This window comes from Alosa sapidissima, chromosome 22 (genome assembly GCF_018492685.1).
Source record: "Alosa sapidissima isolate fAloSap1 chromosome 22, fAloSap1.pri, whole genome shotgun sequence".
Classification (NCBI taxonomy): Eukaryota; Metazoa; Chordata; class Actinopteri; order Clupeiformes; family Clupeidae; genus Alosa; species Alosa sapidissima.
Window position 1 is genome coordinate 26,925,067 of NC_055978.1, and position 20,000 is coordinate 26,945,066.

The 20,000-nt window shown below is 47.7% G+C and overlaps 2 protein-coding genes across 3 annotated transcripts in view; both read right to left on the reverse strand.

The window, feature by feature from the left end:
• Nucleotides 1–18,712, reverse strand: part of usp54b (ubiquitin specific peptidase 54b) — a 78,999-nt gene extending 60,287 nt beyond the window's left edge. The window contains 1 exon segment of the mRNA XM_042079039.1: nucleotides 18,571–18,712. The gene's annotated coding sequence lies outside the window, so the exon portion shown is untranslated.
• Nucleotides 18,713–19,094: 382 nt separating this feature from the next.
• The window catches only part of myoz1b (myozenin 1b), a 6,015-nt gene continuing 5,109 nt past the window's right edge, over nucleotides 19,095–20,000 (reverse strand). For both annotated transcript variants that reach the window (XM_042078806.1, XM_042078804.1), the window contains exon 6: nucleotides 19,095–19,727. In XM_042078806.1, the coding sequence (XP_041934740.1) occupies nucleotides 19,496–19,727 (232 nt within the window). In that variant the 3' untranslated portion in view covers nucleotides 19,095–19,495. The remainder of the gene's footprint in view (nucleotides 19,728–20,000) is intronic.

Sequence of the window (20,000 nt, forward strand, 5' to 3'; positions counted from 1 at the left end):
CTATTAAATTAAATCACCAACTATTTTGGTAATCGTTACTGTATCATTAAATAACTAAAATACCGTAACTCAAAATGCTTTGATTGTACCTTCTCAGGTAGCTTCAGCTTCACCCAGTAAACTAAATATCTTTGGTATGTGGACTAAACGATGTATTTGAGGACATAATCTTGGAATCTTTTGGAAACACTGTTTAACATTTTCTCACCAGTTTCTGCCATTTTATCAATTTTAGCGAAACAACTAATCAATTTATCAAGAAAATAATCCACAGATTAAAGGTAGGGTAAGCAATGCTAAGCCATTTCTAACATGTTACACTTTAGGTGTTTACATTCAACGAACGGTTACGCAGCCCTGGCTTCATGAAGTGGACACAAACAAAGTGGGGGCAGCCTGTCCCCAAAACAACAACAGAACAGTGCGTGAAACACTGGGGAACACTGAAGAGAGGAGTGAGCTACCTCTCTGGTGTATTTAGTTTGGTCTTTGGTTCAAATATAACGCACATTTCTTTAGACAAAGCAAGAAACAGAAACGTAAACCAACGCAATGTCACCCTATCTTTAAATTGACTATGAAAATAAGCGTTAGTTAGCCCTATATAATACATTAAAAATGACTGAAAGTCATGCGCTTGTCTTATTGGACTGCTGAGTGTGGTGCTAAATGATCATTGTGTAGCCTCAGGATGTGGCAACTGCTCTACAAAAGGTTTGCATATAGTACCCTCCAGAAGTATTGGCACCTTTGGCAAAGTTTTCATTGTGAGATTACAATGAATCACCAACAGATTGTTTTTTATACCGTTTTTTTAAGCCAACTTTATCAAAAGTGCCAATAATTCTGGAGGGTACGGTAGTAACTTTGTTTGCTTGTTTGTGCATTATTTCTGATAAACCCAAAATATTCACAAATGATAGGAGCCGCGAGCGGCAAGATTAATTGCAGTCTTCCCAATTTGCTGGTTGCATTATTTCAAATTGAGATTTCGATTAAAAATCAATTAATCTCTCAGCACTATCTAAAATCTCTATAATCCTAAATGAATACATTAGTCAGCATGAACTATCAACAGCAGTAATTAAGGCCTATTCAGCACTAAAGTGTTTTATTGGTGTAAACAACAGAAAATGACATCAGGGTACTTTCATGTAAATCTTCTCTAACCAAGAAATAACAATCAGGTGGTGCTCAGGCAGTGAAGGGAGTCATCACTCACACTCAACTAATGCTGGCACACATGAGAACCCATTTATGGACTATGGAGTAGTTTGGCAAAAAATTTAATCATAACACCTTGCTGGGCGTCACAGAAATACATTAACATCCAAATGGATCCATTTCTCACCAACAAAGCATATCACCATCAAGCCTCGATACAACCATGTGTGTCCGATTAAATAGCTCTAAGATCAGATTGCAACAGAGGAGCTGGATTGCGTATCCTTGTAGTATTAAAGAGCAGATCATTTTGCCTAACAAGTTAGTTGTTCTTCAAACATGAATAAACTTACATAAGTTGTTATGTAATGGTAAAAAAATTACAGTAGCTACTCAGGGTTCCAAAGGGAGGTCTTCAGTGGAGACATACTGCAGTACTTCATGCATAACTCCATCATTTCAGGAAACTTCCTCTGTAGTATTACATTCTATCAACAGTTTCAAATTATTATTCATGATTTTCATCATTGCTAAGAGGTCAGAATGAGTCTGGTAACACACTGACCTGACAGGCAACAAGAGCACCATCTGATTGGGGGGTGTGGCTGACAGCACTTTTAAAAAGATAACAGGTTAAGGTAGAGGTGTGCTTTTTTGTTTTTTAGATAAGCTAACTGCTCTGGGTTTTGTTTGCTACTTAGATGAATTCTGTTACTGTTGCATATACAGTAACAGGTCATTTAAGTGCCTTTGGCTGAATTCCGTCCGATCCCGATGCCACCCACCCTGCACTCTGATTTAAGCAGCACACTCTTGACTACTGTGATGCTGGAACACACCTCCCCATTGGACTCAGCATCACAGTGCAAAGCCGCCCAACTCCATCTGTTAGAAGTGACTGCTTTAGCACACAGGCCTAATCATCACCTGTAGTTTACCCTCGTAACCACTGGCAACAGCTGGAGTCTTTGCCTCCGCCCACTTCAGGTCACGGCCCCCGGTCGTCCCCTCTGTACTTTTGGCAGCGTGTGTGTCGGTCAGCGTTTAATTCTGCTCAAACTGGAGGGCTGCCGTCTCGCCCTGCTGTGGCTCCTGACCAAACCGGCCCAAACATCTGCTCTTGCCGCTGCTGACTCGTGGCCCTTTAACTGCAGTAATGTGGTATTACCGTGCCGAGGTAATCCCCTGCGCCCGCGGCCCAAATCCCCCTCTGGGGGAGAAAAGCACAGCCCCTCACGCTAGGTTAGCGCACACAATCGCCCACGACTCTGCCCATGCCACCCTGACCTGCCCTGACCCCTTTTCTGCGTGAGCGCGACACGGGGCAGAGCAGACCAGGCTTCCTGGGGCAGGTGCTCGGGACAGGACGAGCTCGGCGGAGGGAAATTGCAGACTAAGGATGAGGAGCTGGAGGGGGAAGCCTGGAGACTATTCATCTGAAGCAGCGGCAGGCTGCGCACAGACAGCGTGTGACACAGCTTATGCTTTAGAATTGAAAAAAGTAAAGAAAATAAGACAAAAAAAAGGAACCCAAAAAGAAAAATTCACCCATCCCTGCATTTTTTAGCAGCGCTTACATAATCGTGTCTACTGTACCCCCAGGGAGGCGCAAATGTGCAAAAAATGTGATCTAGCACAAAACACACACACACACGCACACACACACACAAACAGGCCAGCTACATGGTGGATTACACAAACAGTGTGCTGCAGGGGGTTGTGGGTACAGCTCAGCCACAGCCACACCCCGAGAGGAGCGGCGAAGGACGGAGCCAAGAGAGGAGAGCGCTCTCCTCGTCTGCTGGAACAACGGCGACTCCCATGACAGGAGAATGCCCCAACTGAATCCAGCCGACTCTATACCAGTCTCAGGGGGCCCATTTTTGCACAGTATTTCGAAACAAGATTATCACGCTTGTGCTGTTTCGGCAAAAACGGCAGCACAGTCCCTATTCTCTCAGCCAATAGTGTTCATTGTCATCTTTTACATAACCCAAATTCATGGAGACAAATGAATCTTTTGTGTTTTGAGGAGGCTACTTCTTTCCTTGCGATTAATGCATAATTTTAGCATCCTCTTTTACAGTAAATCACTTGTGACTAATTCTAGCCCGCGAACGTTGACACAGACAAACTGAAAAATAACAATGAAACACTATTTGGAAATCGGCCTCAACAAAACTCCCCTAGAGTGGAGATCTGCAGAGCTCACATGTGATTTGGAAACATGCATGTGATGATCTGCCCAGGTCTGGTCAGACAGATCATCTGGTGATACTCTGGACTGGACTGAAAACACTACCAGGAATAATATCATACACACAGAAACACACAGACATATAGGTACACAACACACACGTACACACACGCATGCACACACACACACACATATGCAAGTGTCAGTTAGAGCTGAGGAACTATGGAGATAGGAGTTTCTATACTTGCTCAAGTGTGCAGGCTAATGAGAGCAGTGTGGTGGAGTTTCTATACTGCCTCAAGTGTGCAGGCTAATGAGAGCAGTGTGGTGGAGTTTCTATACTTCTATAACAAGTGTGCAGGCTAATGAAAGCAGTGTGGTGGAGTTTCTATACTTCTATACTAAGTGTCCAGGCTAATGAGAGCAGTGTGGTGGAGTTTCTATACTTCAAGTGTCCAGGCTAATGAAAGCAGTGTGGTGGAGTTTCTATACTTGCTCAAGTGCCCAGGCTAATGAGAGCAGTGTGGTGGAGTTCTATACTCAAGTGTCCAGGCTAATGAGAGCAGTGTGGTAGAGTTTCTATACTTCCTCACTCAAGTGTCCAGGCTAATGAGAGCAGTGTGGTGGAGTTTCTATACTTCAAGTGTCCAGGCTAATGAGAGCAGTGTGGTGGAGTTTCTATACTTCAAGTGTCCAGGCTAATGAGAGCAGTGTGGTGGAGTTTCTGAGTCCCTCTGCTTGCCTGCTGAATCTAGGACAGGAGGCACTGTGGTGAGAGGAGATGGACCCACTTTTCCAGGACAAGCCTACAAATCGCCTTCATCTGGTTCATAAATGTGTGAGCACATTGGTGTGTGTGTGTGTGTGTGTGTGTGTGTGTGTGAGAAAGAGAGAGAGAGAGAGTTATCTACATAACTTCATGTGAGTGTGTGTGTGTGTGTGTGTGTGTGTGTGTGTGTGTGTGTGTGTGTGTGTGTGTGTGTGTGTGTTTACACCCCAACGTTCTGGCTTCACTGCTCCCTGCTTCCCACAGTAATAGCAACATGAGGCGACATTGGCTCTCAGCAGGAGAGCACACGCATTGCATGGAGGACTGTGTGTGTGTGTGTGTGTGTGTGTGTGTGTGTGTGTGTGTGAGGTGGGGGGAGACAACAGATAGGGAGGAAAGAAAATGCCAAATGTGGGGAATGATAGAGAGTTAAATATGAGAGGGAACGGCAAATATCTCATCAAAATATCAGGCTTCAGACTCGACAGATTGTGTGTGTGTGTGTGTGCGTGTGTGTGTGTGTGTGTGTGTGTATGTGTGTGTGTGTGTGACTATAATAGCCCCTGTACCTTTGAGGAGTTATGAAATTGAAAAGTAATAAGATCAGGTGATGAAATGGCTGCCCCCCTCGGCAAACACCAGCCCCTCCTCTGCTCTATGGGGCTCAGCGGCAGGAGAGGGACCAACCTGTGCGCACACACACACACACACACGCACGCACGCACGCACACACACACACACACACGCACACGCACACACAGACATACACACTAGGGCTGTCACTTTTGTGAAAAAATCCTGTTAGATTTTTGAGACATAAGTGTTGTTGAATCGATTGTAAAATCAATTGTAAAATCGATTTTATAATGTCTAAAGACATTGACGTTTCCGTTTTCAACGCCAACTATAGGCTAATCCACAAACAACTAACAGGCATTAGGACGAATGTAAAGAGGGCGCAGCAATATTTCTGATGATTTATTGGCGTGAAGTTTCGTGCACAATGACAAACAGGAGTGCAACATTCTCGAAAAACAATAAGCAGAGTGGACTGCCATTACATCAGTGACAAACATTACTGCAGGCTTCAATGTAGCTGTGTCTGTGTTTACGATTAGAAATGTCAAACAAATTTCGCCTACGTAGAACTCGATTGCACAGTTTGCATAGCCTACCGCTTTGTTCTTCTCCATAGTTTGATATACCAAAAATCCGAAGTACTTCCACATCGAACTCCTCAAGTTATTAGGGCCTATCACTCGTCTCTCTCATGTCGCACAGATTGATCGCGTTGTGCTCCATTTTTTGGCAAAACACGAGCAGCACAGCAGCTGATTGAAACAGCTGTTTCCGGTGCGTAAAATTGGTGGGAATTTTCTTTTTAGCTTTCGCAATGCTTACATAATTCTTATATTCTTGTTTGTGAATTTTGTTACATCTATCCTTTTTATTTGTTTAATTCGTTTAAAATGAATAGTGTACATATTTGGTTAAAATCGATTCCCTATTTTAGTTTTCGAAACTTGTGTTGTTTGGTCCAATCGATTGTGCAATCGATTTTCGAACGTAAAGTGACAGCCCTAATACACACACACAGCAAGCCTCAGTATAGTTCTTCAACAGTGGCCTTGAGAGAGAGAGAGAGAGAGAGAGAAAGAGAGAGAGAGAAAGAGAGAGAGAGGAAGAGAAAAGTGTCCTATTGCGAGAGCGAGCGGATGCATAATCTCCGGATGGCCCAGCAGCAGGCTGCAGTGATGGGCTGATGGTATCACCGGGCAGTGGGTCTGGCCTGCAGATGAGATTTGGACTTGGAGTGGGACAGAGAGGGCAAGAGGCCTGGCATTAGCGCATCAACTCCACACAGAATCTCTGAGCTGGCCTGGCCCACATCAGGAGAGGAGAGAAATGCATTTGACAAATTAACTCATGTAAATCACCACTGAAGGCCACATGACATCATAGAAATGAGACATGTTTGGCACACATGACATCATAGAAATGAGACATGTTTGGCACACATGACATCATAGAAATGAGACATGTTTGGCTCTAGTGGATGGAAACGAGGAAAGGATAATGGCAACGGATCTTCCAAGACACCTGGGTGTGACATCTTTCTCAACAATAAACTGCTTAACATACACACACACACACATATCCCCTCTCTCTTCTCCATAACACACACACACACACACACACACCCTTCTTTCCTCTCTGTGACACGCACACACACCTATTGTCTTTGTTCTGTGGAAACACACACACACAGAAAGGCAAACTCACACACCATCTGACTCTCTTCACCCCCTCCACCACGAATCTTGCGTGCTGTGCTCCTCCACGTGTATCTGGGCAAACACACACACACACACACACACACACACACACACACACACACACACACACACAGCACAGCGCAGCGCCACTCATCCAAGTAACAATCTCTGGTGCCTCCTCTGGCTTCCCAGCATGCCTTGCTGCTGGCCATGGAACACTCATGCAGCGGCCATGTGACCTAGCAGAACACTGAGTTTGTGCAGGGTCACATCCTTGCACTCGCACACCCTGGTGTGTCTGTGCTAAAAAGGGCTTTGGCTTGTGTGTGTGTGTGTGAGTATGAGTATGTGTACACGTGTATATGTGTCTGTGTGTGTTTTTGTGTGTGTGTCTGTGTGTATGTGTGTTTCTGTGTGTGTGTCTGTCTGTCTCTCTCTGTGTGTGTGTGTGTGTGTGTGTGTGTGTCTGTGTCTGTGTGTATGTGTGTCTTTCTGTGTGTGTGTCTGTCTGTCTCTCTCTGTGTGTGTGTGTGTGTGTGTGTGTGTGTGAGTTTTACCATGTGCATAGTGTGCATGGGGTGCATTAAAGGACGTACTGCTTTAGAAATTGAACATGCAGGTTTTCTGCTTTGAGGTGTTGCTGATGCAGACTGATGTCAGCAGGTTTCCTGGAAGCCACAGTGACTCGGTATGTGACTCAAAGAGAAAGTGTGTGTGTGTGTGTGTGTGTGTGTGTCTGTGTCTGTCTGTGTGTGTCCGCGCCCACGCAAAAGGATACCTTGTCTTAAAAATGCACACAATTCAATTCAAGTAATGTACATAAACACAGCAGGCCCAGCCACAAATCCATTCATGAGCTACTTCCTCCAGTGAGTCTACTGCAAAAAGGCTGCTGTGTGTATTCATATTCTTCTATCTGATGGCATGCATTGCGCATATGTACAGGTTGTTGACATTTAACCTCAGGTCGCACTGAGCTGCCACCGTCATCTACCCCTCCATGTCACTCCCCATGACGTCAGCTCACACCGTCACGTCACGTCGGAGCAGAAATGTGCCGAGCGCGCGCGCACCAGTGGCTGAAGCGTCAGTGCCGATCCACAGACCACAGGACACCTGCAGGCTGCAGGACAGGCAGGTACAGGAGGGCTAGTTTATTGATTCAGCTCCTGGTGCAGCACGCAGCACGGAGATTTACTGCCCTGCTGAGAAGAGGCTGGGGAGCTGGTGGTAAGTGTGTGTGTGTGTGTGTGTGTGTGTGTGTGTGTGTGTGTGTTTGTGTGTGTAGGTGTGTGTGTGTGTGTGTGTGTGTGTGTGTGTAGGTGTGTGTGTGTGTGTGTGTGTAGGTGTGTGTGTGTGTGTGTGTGTGTGTGTGTGTGTGTGTGTGTGTGTGTGTGTGTTCTGAAAAAAGGGAGACGTGTGGAAGTGAAGGCTTGTCTATGAGCCTGAAATAAATAATAAATAAAGTCGTGATGAAGCGCTGACAGGCCTGGAGGAGTGAAGGTTGTAGGGAGCTGCGGCAGTCAGTCCACGTGTGGCCGAGACCATAGAGTGTCTAGCGCGCTAAACACACATCCTGGCACTAACACCAGGGAAGGTCCTTCACAGTGTTTTTATTGTCCTTCATATTTGTCCTCTCAGGGATTGGTCCGAGGGAGAATAGGAGAGAAAGATGAGAGAGACAGAGAAAGAGAGAGAGGAAGAGAGAGAAAGAATTATAGTAGCCAGGTTACAGCGTTGTGAAACTGACTCACCAGAGGACCATCCATACATCACCGTCCGTCTGACGCTGAGCTCCTAACCAGTGCTGCAGTGGCAGCCCCAAACGAACAGAAGAGAATACACCTGCGCTCTGACCAAGACTGAGTCACTGTGAGCAGTCTGCCAGTGCTTTTCTCCTGGACCTCACTGCAGTCTGCACTCCAGAGTAAAGTGTAAAAACCCTACGGTGGGGAGAAGTGAGGGGACGCTGCCGCCGAGTCCCACTGCGCTACTTGAAAAGGTTCTGAGCTGCCAGCTGGAAGCCTGGGGACCCTCTGATCGTCAGCAGCCAGCGCAGCAGCATCCGGTAGCTAGTGGTGGTTGCGTAAGTCGACTTCCACCGCCTCATATCAAACGCTTTTCCGCACGTCAGTGCTCGCAGCGAGCCCTCGTGTGAACTCACTTCGCACGCCGCGTGTGCGTGCGTGCATGCATGCGTGTGTGTACGCGCCCTCTTCCGAATCTCTGCTCCCGATCTCTGTGCCTGACGGGAGGCGTCCTCCATGAGCCGCGGACGCTCAGATGCCCGGCAATCAACGCTGAGCGTTTCGGGGTCTTTTTGATCTCCACCCCACCTCCACCCGCTCCTCTGTCTCTCTTTTATGATCAGATCTGAGGGTTTAGATCCTCTGATCCAAACATTTATCTGCGTTCATCGGTATTGATTAAAATAAACACTCTACATGGGACATCAGCGCTAAAGATCAGAGAGAGAGAGAGAGAGAGAGAGAGAGAGAGAGAGGGAGAGAGGGGCGGGGAGAGAGATAGAGATTTTCTTGAGGAGAAAGAGAGTAAAAACCAACCGAGATTGGAACAATGCACACCCTTTCTACATGATGGAGTGAGGTACGAACAGAAAAGGAAATGTTTCCCGTTCTTTACAATAGATCAGAAGACAAGAGAAGAAAATGGTGGGCTGGTTTCGCCACAGAGGGACGAGCACAATAAACAATTCACAGATGAACACAATGAGCTAATGTTGGGAGAGACAAAGCTGCCGCTGAGATCTCATGACTCCCTCTTGTTTAAGCACTCATTCCCAAGCTTCACACAAACACATCCACACAATCTGACTCACATCGACATTCATACAAAATACAAAACTCACTTTTAACTATCTACAACCATCCGATTTGACATCTCTGTGTTTTGAGTAGACACATTTCCTATTTAGTAAAAAAATAAGAGCATTCTCATTGCCTGCTATGTCCTTTACCCAAAGCCACTGCTGTCCCAGACTCATCCTTTTTATCTGCAGACAGCTGCCAGTTCCCCTGAGCTCCTGCAGGCCTCGCCGCCGCACAGGCCCCCACAGTGCATCAGCAGTGAGGGGAGGCTCTTCCGAGCCATTACGGACCTCGGCCAGCACATGCAATCAATTCTGGAATGAAGCTACTGGGGGAAATCAGGCGCGGCGTGGCCTGGCACTGGACTGCAATTGAACAGTGGACGGCGAGTGGACACTGATGATGCTGAGGAGGTGATCAGACATGCCAAGCCCAGCGGAAGAGGAGGCTTAATGTGCCTGTCCTTCAAGCCCACTCCTGTCCACGGCTCCTGGGACGCCCCGGGCTCCGGCCGTCAGAGAGGGGGGCTGATTGTCCATCCTGGCAGCGCCCGCTCGGAGAGTCGGCCCCGCTGACCGCTGGGAGTCCCTGTGGTAGAGGGAACGCCACACTGTCCACTTCCTCTCTCTGCTTCTATCCATCACTCCGCGGTCCATCCCCAAACGCCAACTCTCGCGGTCTCCCACTAACCTTCTTTGTCATTCATTCCCTCTCCTGCTCCGTTGTTGTCCTTCTCTATTTGCTTTAATGAATATGAACAGAAGCTGACGGGGGGTTCGGTGCAAAGCGATGTCCTGCGATGTGATTTATCCACCAGGGGATGCATGACCACATGATCAACTGACATTTAATATGTAGGCCCTCAGCCCACCAAGGACAGCAGGACAGAGAGAATACCCAGCACAATTTCACCAGTACATTAATCTAGATGGCCAGCAGTTTTTTCACCAAGTCATTAATCAGACATTTAGATGGATTCTAAAGTGAAGAAAGAAAGAAAGAATGAAAGAAAGACACAGACAGACAGACAGAAAGAAAGAAAGAAAGAAAGAAAGAAAGAAAGAAATATACACACCCATGTTCAGCTCACCCAGTGCACCTGATGCACAGCCTGTGTTCAGGTGAAGCATGGGTCTTGTGAGCGCCTTACATAAGGTGAAGTGTTACCATATGCTCCTCCTCAGGCTGTGCAACCAGAGGGGAACTCAGAGGAGCTGAGGCTTCTGCCTCCACTCTCAACAGAACATGAACAGCAAACCACAGTGGACTCAACAGTCTGCTGAATCAATCAACTTGAACATAAAATAGCCTGAAAATAGCCTACCTTCCCAACACATTAGCCCACAACAGAGGAGGTTAAAAACACTTGTCTGAAACCAGGGAAAATATGTCACACACCTGACTGGTTTCGTCTGCTAAAATCCACATCAATTAGTGCTTAAGAATGGGAAGGGACAGGTTAAAGATGCTTAAGCCTTCAGACAACTGGAGCATGAAGAAGGTGTGATAAGTATACGAGATTTTGCTACGCTTGTGATGGATGTCGAGCTGTGAGAGCGGTTCCCGTGTGAGAGACAGCAGACCAAGCATCACTTAACTGCTTTCTGAGGCACAAACTACCCAAAACACATTCTGACAACAACACACATGCAGTCAAAAATAGCACACTGATGAAAACAACCACAGCTCCCTCCATTTCTTTCCTCAGGAACAGCATTGATCAAATGCAGAATGCAAAGGAGAAGCAACAGACCGAAGGCGCCACACAGAATGGAGCAAGCAGGCAATCCAATCAGGCACATGAGGCCACCAAAGGACAAACACATTCCCACAGTACACAAACAGAACAACAGACAGACCGAAGCGGAGAAGATTACACACACACACACCACACACAGACACACACACACACACACACACACACACACATACATATCGGTAAGGAGGTGAGAGAGAAATTTCATCTTCCCTCGACTGTAGCTTTTCTTTGCTGCGTCGAGACACATAGCCACACAGACACACACGCGGCGGCATGTCCAAAATGTCAGGCAGGATTAGAGGAGGAAAGGTCAGAGCATGGCTGTGAAAGTGAGCACTGACTGACCACTCTCTCTCCCTCTCTTTCACACACACACTCTCCCTCCCTCTATCTCTCTCACACACACACACACATATACTCTCTCTCACACACACACACTCTCTGTCTCTCTCTCTCTCTCCCCCTCATCGTCTTCGAAGGTGTGTGTCTGTGCACCCCACCCATGCCCTACAAAGGGGTCCACAGCAGCATGTCATGTACATGTGACACCTCACTCGTGTGCCCAGCTGTGTCACCACGGAGACATGCCACCCACCCACTCACACTGGGGCCCTGATGTGACGCTCCCTGACAGCATCGGTGTGGAGGGAGGGTGGAGGCTGGAGAGGGTGAGGCAGGGGAGGTGGGGGGGGGGGCATTGGGTGGAAGGGAGAGTGAAGGCTGCCTCGCCTAGTGAGGATGAGAAGCAGGCAGGGAGTGTGTGGGAGGGAGGGAGGGAGGGAGAGCCTCTCGTGGGGCATTCTATGAATCGGCGTGTCGCAGCGACAGATTGAGGGATTTCGGCTGTGTCGTTTATTCCACATTATCATGTACTTGTCTGACAAGCTATTCTGGGATTCCTCATTTCGACAGCTCCACTTAAATCTCATCTGCTGCTGCCCCATGCACACAGTGGATGCTCACCATCCAGAAACACATTCGGCATAATAAACACACACGCCATCACGCACACAGCGGCACACACACACACACAGCCACAAGCACACACAGTCACACACACATACCAGACTCACTCTGAAGATGGAATATCCATCCCTGCAGTAATTCAGTTGGCAACTTCCCAACTGCTTAGAGTGAAAAATGTTTCATTACGGCAAACACAGTGGGCCGTGCTTAACGGTGCTGTTCCCAGATCTGTGCGCTGCGGCCTTATCTGCACTGACCCTCTACCCGTAAACACCACTGCTGCGTCGCCTGCTGCACTCATTACAGCGCACGCGGAAGTCACCGCAGAGGGGTCAAATCACTTCACCTCGCCCAAATTAATGAAATTAACTGAAGGGATTGGAAATCACATTATACACATGAGCTAGCCTTCGTTTAGCTGAAATGGCTGACGACACGAGGGAAAATAATCCAATTAATTTCGAAATTCTTCTAAAGTCAAAAAGGGGTGTAGGTGGTAGAACCCTCCACTGCACCCATTTCTCTTAGTTTCAAGCCGTAGGTTTTTTTTACCCTTGAGTGTGAACTCCTGTTTAAAATGCAGCTCTTTCCCCCTCTCTCTCCCTCTCCCTTTGTCCCACTCTCTTGCTCTATCTTTCTCTCACTCTCTCCCTCCCTCTCTCTCTCTCTTGCTCTATCTCTCTCTCTTGCTCTGTCTCTATCTCACTCTCCCTCCCTCTCTCTTTCTCTCTTTGTCTCTCTCTCTCTCTTGCTCTATCTCTCTCTCACTCACTCTCCCTCCCTCTCTCCCTCCCTCCTCCCTCCCTCTTTCGCTTGCTCTCTCTCTCTCTCCCTCCCTTTCTCTCTCTTTGCTCTTCCTCCACCCCCACCCCAGCAGAGGCACGCACACCTTCCCTGCTCCCTCTTCCCTCTGCCTGCCAAGATCATCTGCTCTCCTTCCGCCCTGCATCCTGCCGTCCCACCACGGGCCCCGCTCCTCGCCAGCCTCTCCGCCAGCCTCTCCGCCAGCCTCTCCGCTCCTGCACTCCCCGACCGTGCCGTGCCTCCATTCCTCTTCCAGCGTTCCCTCTTTTGTCTTTTTCATTCGTTCATTTTTTTCCCCCATTCATCCCTCTTTTTCTTAGGCTGTTCCATTGCCCCCCCCCCCCCCCCCCCCGCACCATCTCTTTGCCCCTATGCTTGCAACGTGTTCCTGCCTCGACACACACACACTCCTCTGTCTGTGATCAGTGTTCCTCCATCCGGCTCCCTCCGTCGCTGGGGAGTGATCTGCGCGCTCTCCTATGGTCTCTCAGCACATTTAGTCTGCCAGAGCCAGAGCTTCAGCGTCCTCCTTCCACTCCTCTCCTCTCTTCTCAACCCAGCATTGTCTTGGTCACGCCCAATCAAAAGAATACCTACCACATCCAGGGCCGTGGCACAATCAACACTATGGGACAGAACCAAGACGACACAAAACACCATGGTACAAACAGTGTTATGATGGAGACATGACAGACCAGACAAAACAGTGGGATGAACAACAGAAGAGGACAAAACTATAGCAAAAGCATTACAATGTAGCTAACAACACAGTGGTGCAGAGACAAAAAAATACGAAAAAGAACACTACTGGACAGGCTCTTCGCTGTCCAGGAAACCACATAACTCCAAATATTCACATTGGACACTTTCTCATAACGTTCACAGAACATTCATCTGAGCCCGAGATTATAATGCCTCCTTTGATTTTCCCATTTTCTCATTCCATAGTTTTAACTACCTTATACTACAGTCATTATTTCCCTAATGACTTTCCAGTGCTTATGGGGATCTCCACTGGGGAGTTTGGATGGACTCTTGAATAGTTTGGATTAAAATGACAACCTGATGACTAATGAGGGTGTGGGTGTTGAAGTCATGGGCTTGATTAATTGGCGATCCTGTGTAACGGGCTAATCGGCTGCAATGTGTGAGTGGAGAGGGCCTGAGCTGACCGCCCTGGCTAGTATCAGCGCTGCCCAGAACAGCTGGGTATTAGAGAGGAGAGAACACATCATATACTGTATGTGCTACAGTCTACAGAGGACAATGCCCTGGAGATACCTTATGTTGTAGAACTGAATCCTATCCAGTATCCTCTACAAACTACTATGTAAACAGCGAGTTAAAAGCAATTTCCAGGAATGAGACCCTGCAGGGAAGGATAGGTTCAGTTCAGACACTGAACTCTCGAGAGGGACACTAAAAACATTTTGGATAAAACTGAGAGTCAAAGCAGGACGGGGCCTGGGAGATCTCAGTCAGGCGGCTGAACCTCCGGAACAGAGGCAAACTGCCCCTGGAATTGCACAGGGGGCAGGGTGACATGACACCGACATGTCAAACAAGATTTTCTCTGCATGTATGCAATGTATTTCAACCACAATGTGACTGCAGAAATAGGGATTAAAGCTCAATCTCCTAAACTGGTTGATCTTTATCAGCCTCAGGGAGTTAGGACACAGCTGGCCCTCACCTGGGCCCAGGCAAGGCTGACCTGAGCATGGGTGCACTGCACAGACCAAAGGGTAGGAGGCCGGATAAACGATTGGGCAAAACAGGCTACCATGTCAACAGTGAGGGCCTCTTATTGGTGGTCTCAACGGGACAGTGATGCCTCTCCACACGACCGGTTAATGGGAAATCTCTATCGCCCAGTGGGGTGTGGTAAAGGGCCCACAGCAAGCCACCTTGCCCTTCACTACGGTTAAATGCTAGCGGCCACAATGGGATCTTGGGTTGGGCTGCCACACAGCCGTACCTTGCCCCAGCACCAGCTCCAATTTCCTGTGGTTAGCCACAGCCCCGCGAGGAGATCGCCAGCGTGTGCCAGAGCATCTCCCGCCACTTTGAGGAGAACATTATCCACTTCAGGCTCCGAGCCGTGGGAAGCTTCATCGCCGCTCCCGTTAATAGAGAGGGCAACAGATCTTACACGACAGGCCCCTTAGCGTGCCGAGTCTATTCCTCTTCCTGTCACCAACCTCATTCCCCCACCCTGCTGTCTCCCTCTCCCCCTGCTCTCTCTCTCTCTCTCCCTCTCTCTCCCTCTCTCCCTCTCTCTCTCCCTCTCTCTCTCTCTCTCTCTCTCCCCCTCTCTCTCTCTCTCTCTCTCTCCCCTCTCTCTCCCCTCTCTCTCTCTCTCTCTCTCTCTCTCTCATTCTCTGAGAAACCGAGCAGATTCTTCTTCCAAACCTCTTTCCCTCCCTTCTCTCACCATAAGTTTCCTCTCTAACTGGGTTACATGTATATGCAAATAGCCAGAGCAGATAATGGGGAAGGACCCATCGCCCTCCCCCCTCTCTCCCCCAACCTGATCCTCCAATGTCTCTGCGACCTCTCTTATGGCTGAGGAAGAATAACACCTTACATATCCCAATGTGTTACCTAACACAAAACAGGCCATGGAGTCTTTCAAATCCTCTTGTGCAGTTCTCTAACCTACAGGCACCGTGCACACCCCTACCCAGAGGCATCGGCACCCTCCTGCTGAGGTCCTCTCAGCCTTCTCAGCACAGCCGAGGAGACGAAATTCTGCCATATTAACAACAGAAGCCACACTAGCATGTGGCACCGAATTGCTTTTGAGGATCTGTTGCTAAAAACTCTTCAGGCATTTTTTTTTCTTCTCCCCCCTCTTCCTCGGTCTTTTGAAATGTGTCCTCTGTCAGGAACATTTTTGACCGGTTAAGATTAACCTCACAATCCTGATGGGGGGGGGGGGGGGGGGGGGGGTGAATCAAGCCATGTCCTCAGCTGTCATTTTAATTTTCACTCCGCAGATCAGCTCTTCCTCAAAATTTTCCATTAGCAAGAGAGTGTTCCGACAGTGTGGATCTAGGGTGCTTTTTGTGACAAACATATTCTGAATCAGGACTTCTTTTTGATTAATATACAGTTAGGATTAGGTTGATACAGAGCTGAGCTCTGCCAGGTTTAGGCTGCTTAGGTAAGAACAGATCAAGGTTTTGGTAAAAACGGGGGATAGGCTCAGTGCCATGGCCCGTTCCCTGCTATCAGGCCAATGATGGATAGGCACGCAGACGGTTTTAAGGCCAACAATATGCATTCCTCTCATGTTTCCCTGTAATCTTCATTTAGCATGCACTCCACTGTGTCATGTGATGCCAGCCATGAAAGCAGCGATGGGGATAAAGTGAAATGACAGGCAGGGAGGGTGGTGCCAGCTCTCACTCACTCACTCTCACCCACCCATGTATGTGTTGAAAATTGGCTTTGCGTCAGATCAGCTGAAGGCAGTGATTTTTCCTTTATGTTAAGTGTTTCTTTGGATTTTATTCTCCTCTACTTCAGCAAGTCGACACAGCAGGATGATATTTTTTACCCTTCATTGAAACATAGCACAAAAGCAGGAGAACAACAGCCAGCGTAGTTTACAGCTTAAGAGGGCTGAATAAGAGGCTGCTTCCTGTGGGCCCATTCTGTTTTGGTCAAATCATGGCCCCACATCCCGGTCACCTGATTCTCCATTCCATCTGTGCTGGCCTTGCATTTCCCCTTGTTAACAACACCTTTTACAAGAAAATCCTCCCAGTTTGTCATTTCAAACAGGTACATCATTGTTACACTGAATCAGGTCCACACAGGGTAGTTCTTGGGGGAGGCGTTGTAATCCCCACGTTCAGCATGCCACTGAATGTTATGGCCACTCCGTAGTCTCCAGCCAATCAGCATTCAGCAAACCTCTATAAATGAGGACAGACAGCACGGGACAGACGTGGGAACTAACTGTACACACCTTTTTCTGAAATGACACCCCAGCAGTCTGGGTTCAGAGTCACAACTCATCAGCCACTCCACTGCGTTCAACAACCAATATCACCAAACCTTTTCTAAATCCTTTCCTGGAAAGAAGGAGAGAGAGAAAAAAAAAACATTTAAATTGCACAAGCTGATAAAAATCCAATCTTTTCTGCCTCTGCCCTCTCTGCAGTAAACCCTTGGAGTGACGTGCCAGGGGGCGGCTTAACACAGCTTTACAATCCCGCTGCTGACAGCTACAACCTGCCCAGCCTTCACAGGGCTCCCTGTTCATTTGCCCATCACCCAGACAAGCCTCCCTGACCCCTCACCCTTGACCTGAAACAAGGCCTTGCCTTCCTTAAAGCTAGAGCAACACACACACACACACACACACACACGCATCCATGAGCTGGTTTTACATACTGTATCTCCTCACAGCACTCACTTCACCATCGTTAACTCCAACCTGAGGCCCATAACAACATCCTCACACCACAAATGCACTGTCTGTTACTATCAATAGCAGTCTACACATTTCCATCTCTGCCATGGCAAGCACACATCTCTTAGTCAACACAGAACACACACAGGTGTTCTTGGTTATACCCTATTGCCAGTGCCACCATATCGGACAAATGGACGATCACTGTCACAGCCATAACTGAGGAGACTTCCGTGATGAATGGTGTACCTGTCAGTGGGACGATTTACACAGAGTGCTGACTAAGCAAAAAGGGTACATAACCACTGTTGTACACTGTGCATCCATCAACAATCCCATATCTCTACTCAGTAACTCTCTCTTTCAGACACACATACACACACACACACACACACACACACACACACACACACACACAGAGAGAGAGAGAGAGAGAGAGAGAGAGAGAGAGAGAGGAGAGAGAGAGAGAGACATACACACACATACACACACACACAAACATGACAATTCCTGACTTTATCAGTGGTTTTACAAGCAAGCGGCCAACGTTGAAATGAATGCAGGCTACTGTGAAATATTGCAGGAAACTGTACTTGCCTGTCACCAAATAATTACAATATGTCAGTACAGTGTCATCATCTCTATTTCACAACAAAGGTGTTCCCGACAGCACAATTGGGAAAGTCACATCCACTGGAGTCTCCGCATTATGAGGCACCTCGATTTCTGAAGCGGTAGCGAGTAGGCTACATGTGCTGGTGCTGTCGTCAAATAGAGGATACTAGCGTTTTGTGTCTGGTGATGGGAAATGCCGTTGAAACGAATAAAGCGTTCATAATAAATATTAGCAAAAGTAACAAATTAACCTGTTCCAGGAAAAGAGATAATTCTGGGATGTACCAGGCGGAGTTCATTCAACAAGTAAATCATTTTTTCTTGTGTAATGTCTGACAAAAACATCACAACGCAATGGTTAAATGTGCCATCACAGTTCAGCATTGTGTTTTCCTATGTGCTTTCTAAAACAAAGCAATAAATAAAACCATATTGCCAACATTCCCACGCTTTTACGACCCGGCAACCAGTCTGCCAGAAAACTGCTCAATAACTAGCCTGTGCTTTGGCAATAGATGCTGAGTGTGACTGTGCAGTCCGCAACGTTAGCTCATCCGGCTACCTGCAAAAAGGGCAGTCGTTGGCACAACAGCGTTGCAATGCGCTCCGTTGCCTAGGACATGAAAGCGACTCGTGCATCTTGTTCACATGCCGAGGTCTGACTGAGAGTCACAAGAATTGGATAACATCTGCACAGGATCAACGAGCCTAAGTGCTTGTCAAGTTACACTTTTATGTTCATTTAAAAGGGGTTTTAATTTTCACAAACCTCCTGAGTCCTGATGTTGTTGTCGCCGTCAATCACGTGTAACCAGCGCTCACTCACCTCCTGCCTCAACTCAGATGCGGTCCTGTGTCCTCCCCGAATGCAACCCGGGAGGAATCTCAGATCCTCGAGCCTCCGCCAGCGCCATCCAGCGCTGCAGCCAAAGCACCAAGCTCTCGCGAGAGTGCGCTGCTTTTCTCTTGCGTTGACATCATCGCATTTGAGCTACGATTTGAGCTTCCTGCTACCATCTAGCGGAACCCGACCATACGCACTCACAAGAACAACAGTTACGTAATTACAAAGCCTCTATTTTGTAATTTGGTGTCCGGGGGCATGAAATTGGCTTCCAACTGCTCCGTTCCCAGGCCTCAAATCGACCTTAAAAGCATAAGCGACACTTCTAACTTTGGGCCTGCCAGGGGTGCCGGGGCATCCACTGACTACAGAGAGAGAGAAGGCTAAATAACATAACAAACTTATAGGTACAGCTAACACATTTTTCACCAAAGAAGCAGAGCCTTTTCTTTACATCACATAAAACGTTTAATGTATCAATACTCAGAAACAATGAAGGATAGGCTGTCATTCAATTGTCAGGTCTCATCATCATCCTTATCACCATAATATTCTTTACTAATGCAGTGCTCTTTTAAACCTTGTATAAGATAGCCTAACTTCCATAACAGGTGTGAAAAGTTGGCACGCATAGCGACAGATAGCAACATAGCCTACTTAGGCATTTTCTCCTAAAACCACTTCAACCTGCAAGCAAGTAAAGACCTATCACAGTTTTTTTTATGTATAAGCAGGGGCCATGTTTGCACAAGGTCCTGTTGTCTTAGAATTTGTGTGCAGTCTGCCTTAGAGTAGGCCTATGTGTGTGTGTGAGTATGGGTGACTAGAAGTTTGCATGCAGGCAAGGTCTTCAGAGGTCGTCGGTCTCCCCATCAAATGGTATGGCATCCATCTCCATGTGGATGTGGCTGTGCTCGTCGTTGCACACCCAGCCGATGGGCGTGCGGTTGAAGGAGGGCCGGGAGCGGATGTCGCACTGGTGCACTGGCACCATCTCGGGCTCCTCATGGGTATTAATCTCCGGTGGCTGGAAGGTCAGCAGCTTGGAGCCCTTTTCGAAGCCTCCAAAAGGTAGTGCCGTTCTGAGTGTGTGGGGAAAAGGAGGCAGGAGATCAGGGATGATCTGGGGGGCTTGGGGCAAGGACTTCCTTACCCGTTGCATATCCTAGAGGACTTAACATAGTCTTCCATCCTGGACAGCAACAGCTATATTTGCCATTTATACCTTTGTTACAAGACAAGTTTATCTACAATGCATTTTGCCTGCATTGACTGTAATGAGCTGTCATTGTTAGCACAGGGTATATAGCTCACATCCAGTACTGCACAAATGCACAATGCACAGACACAACAGA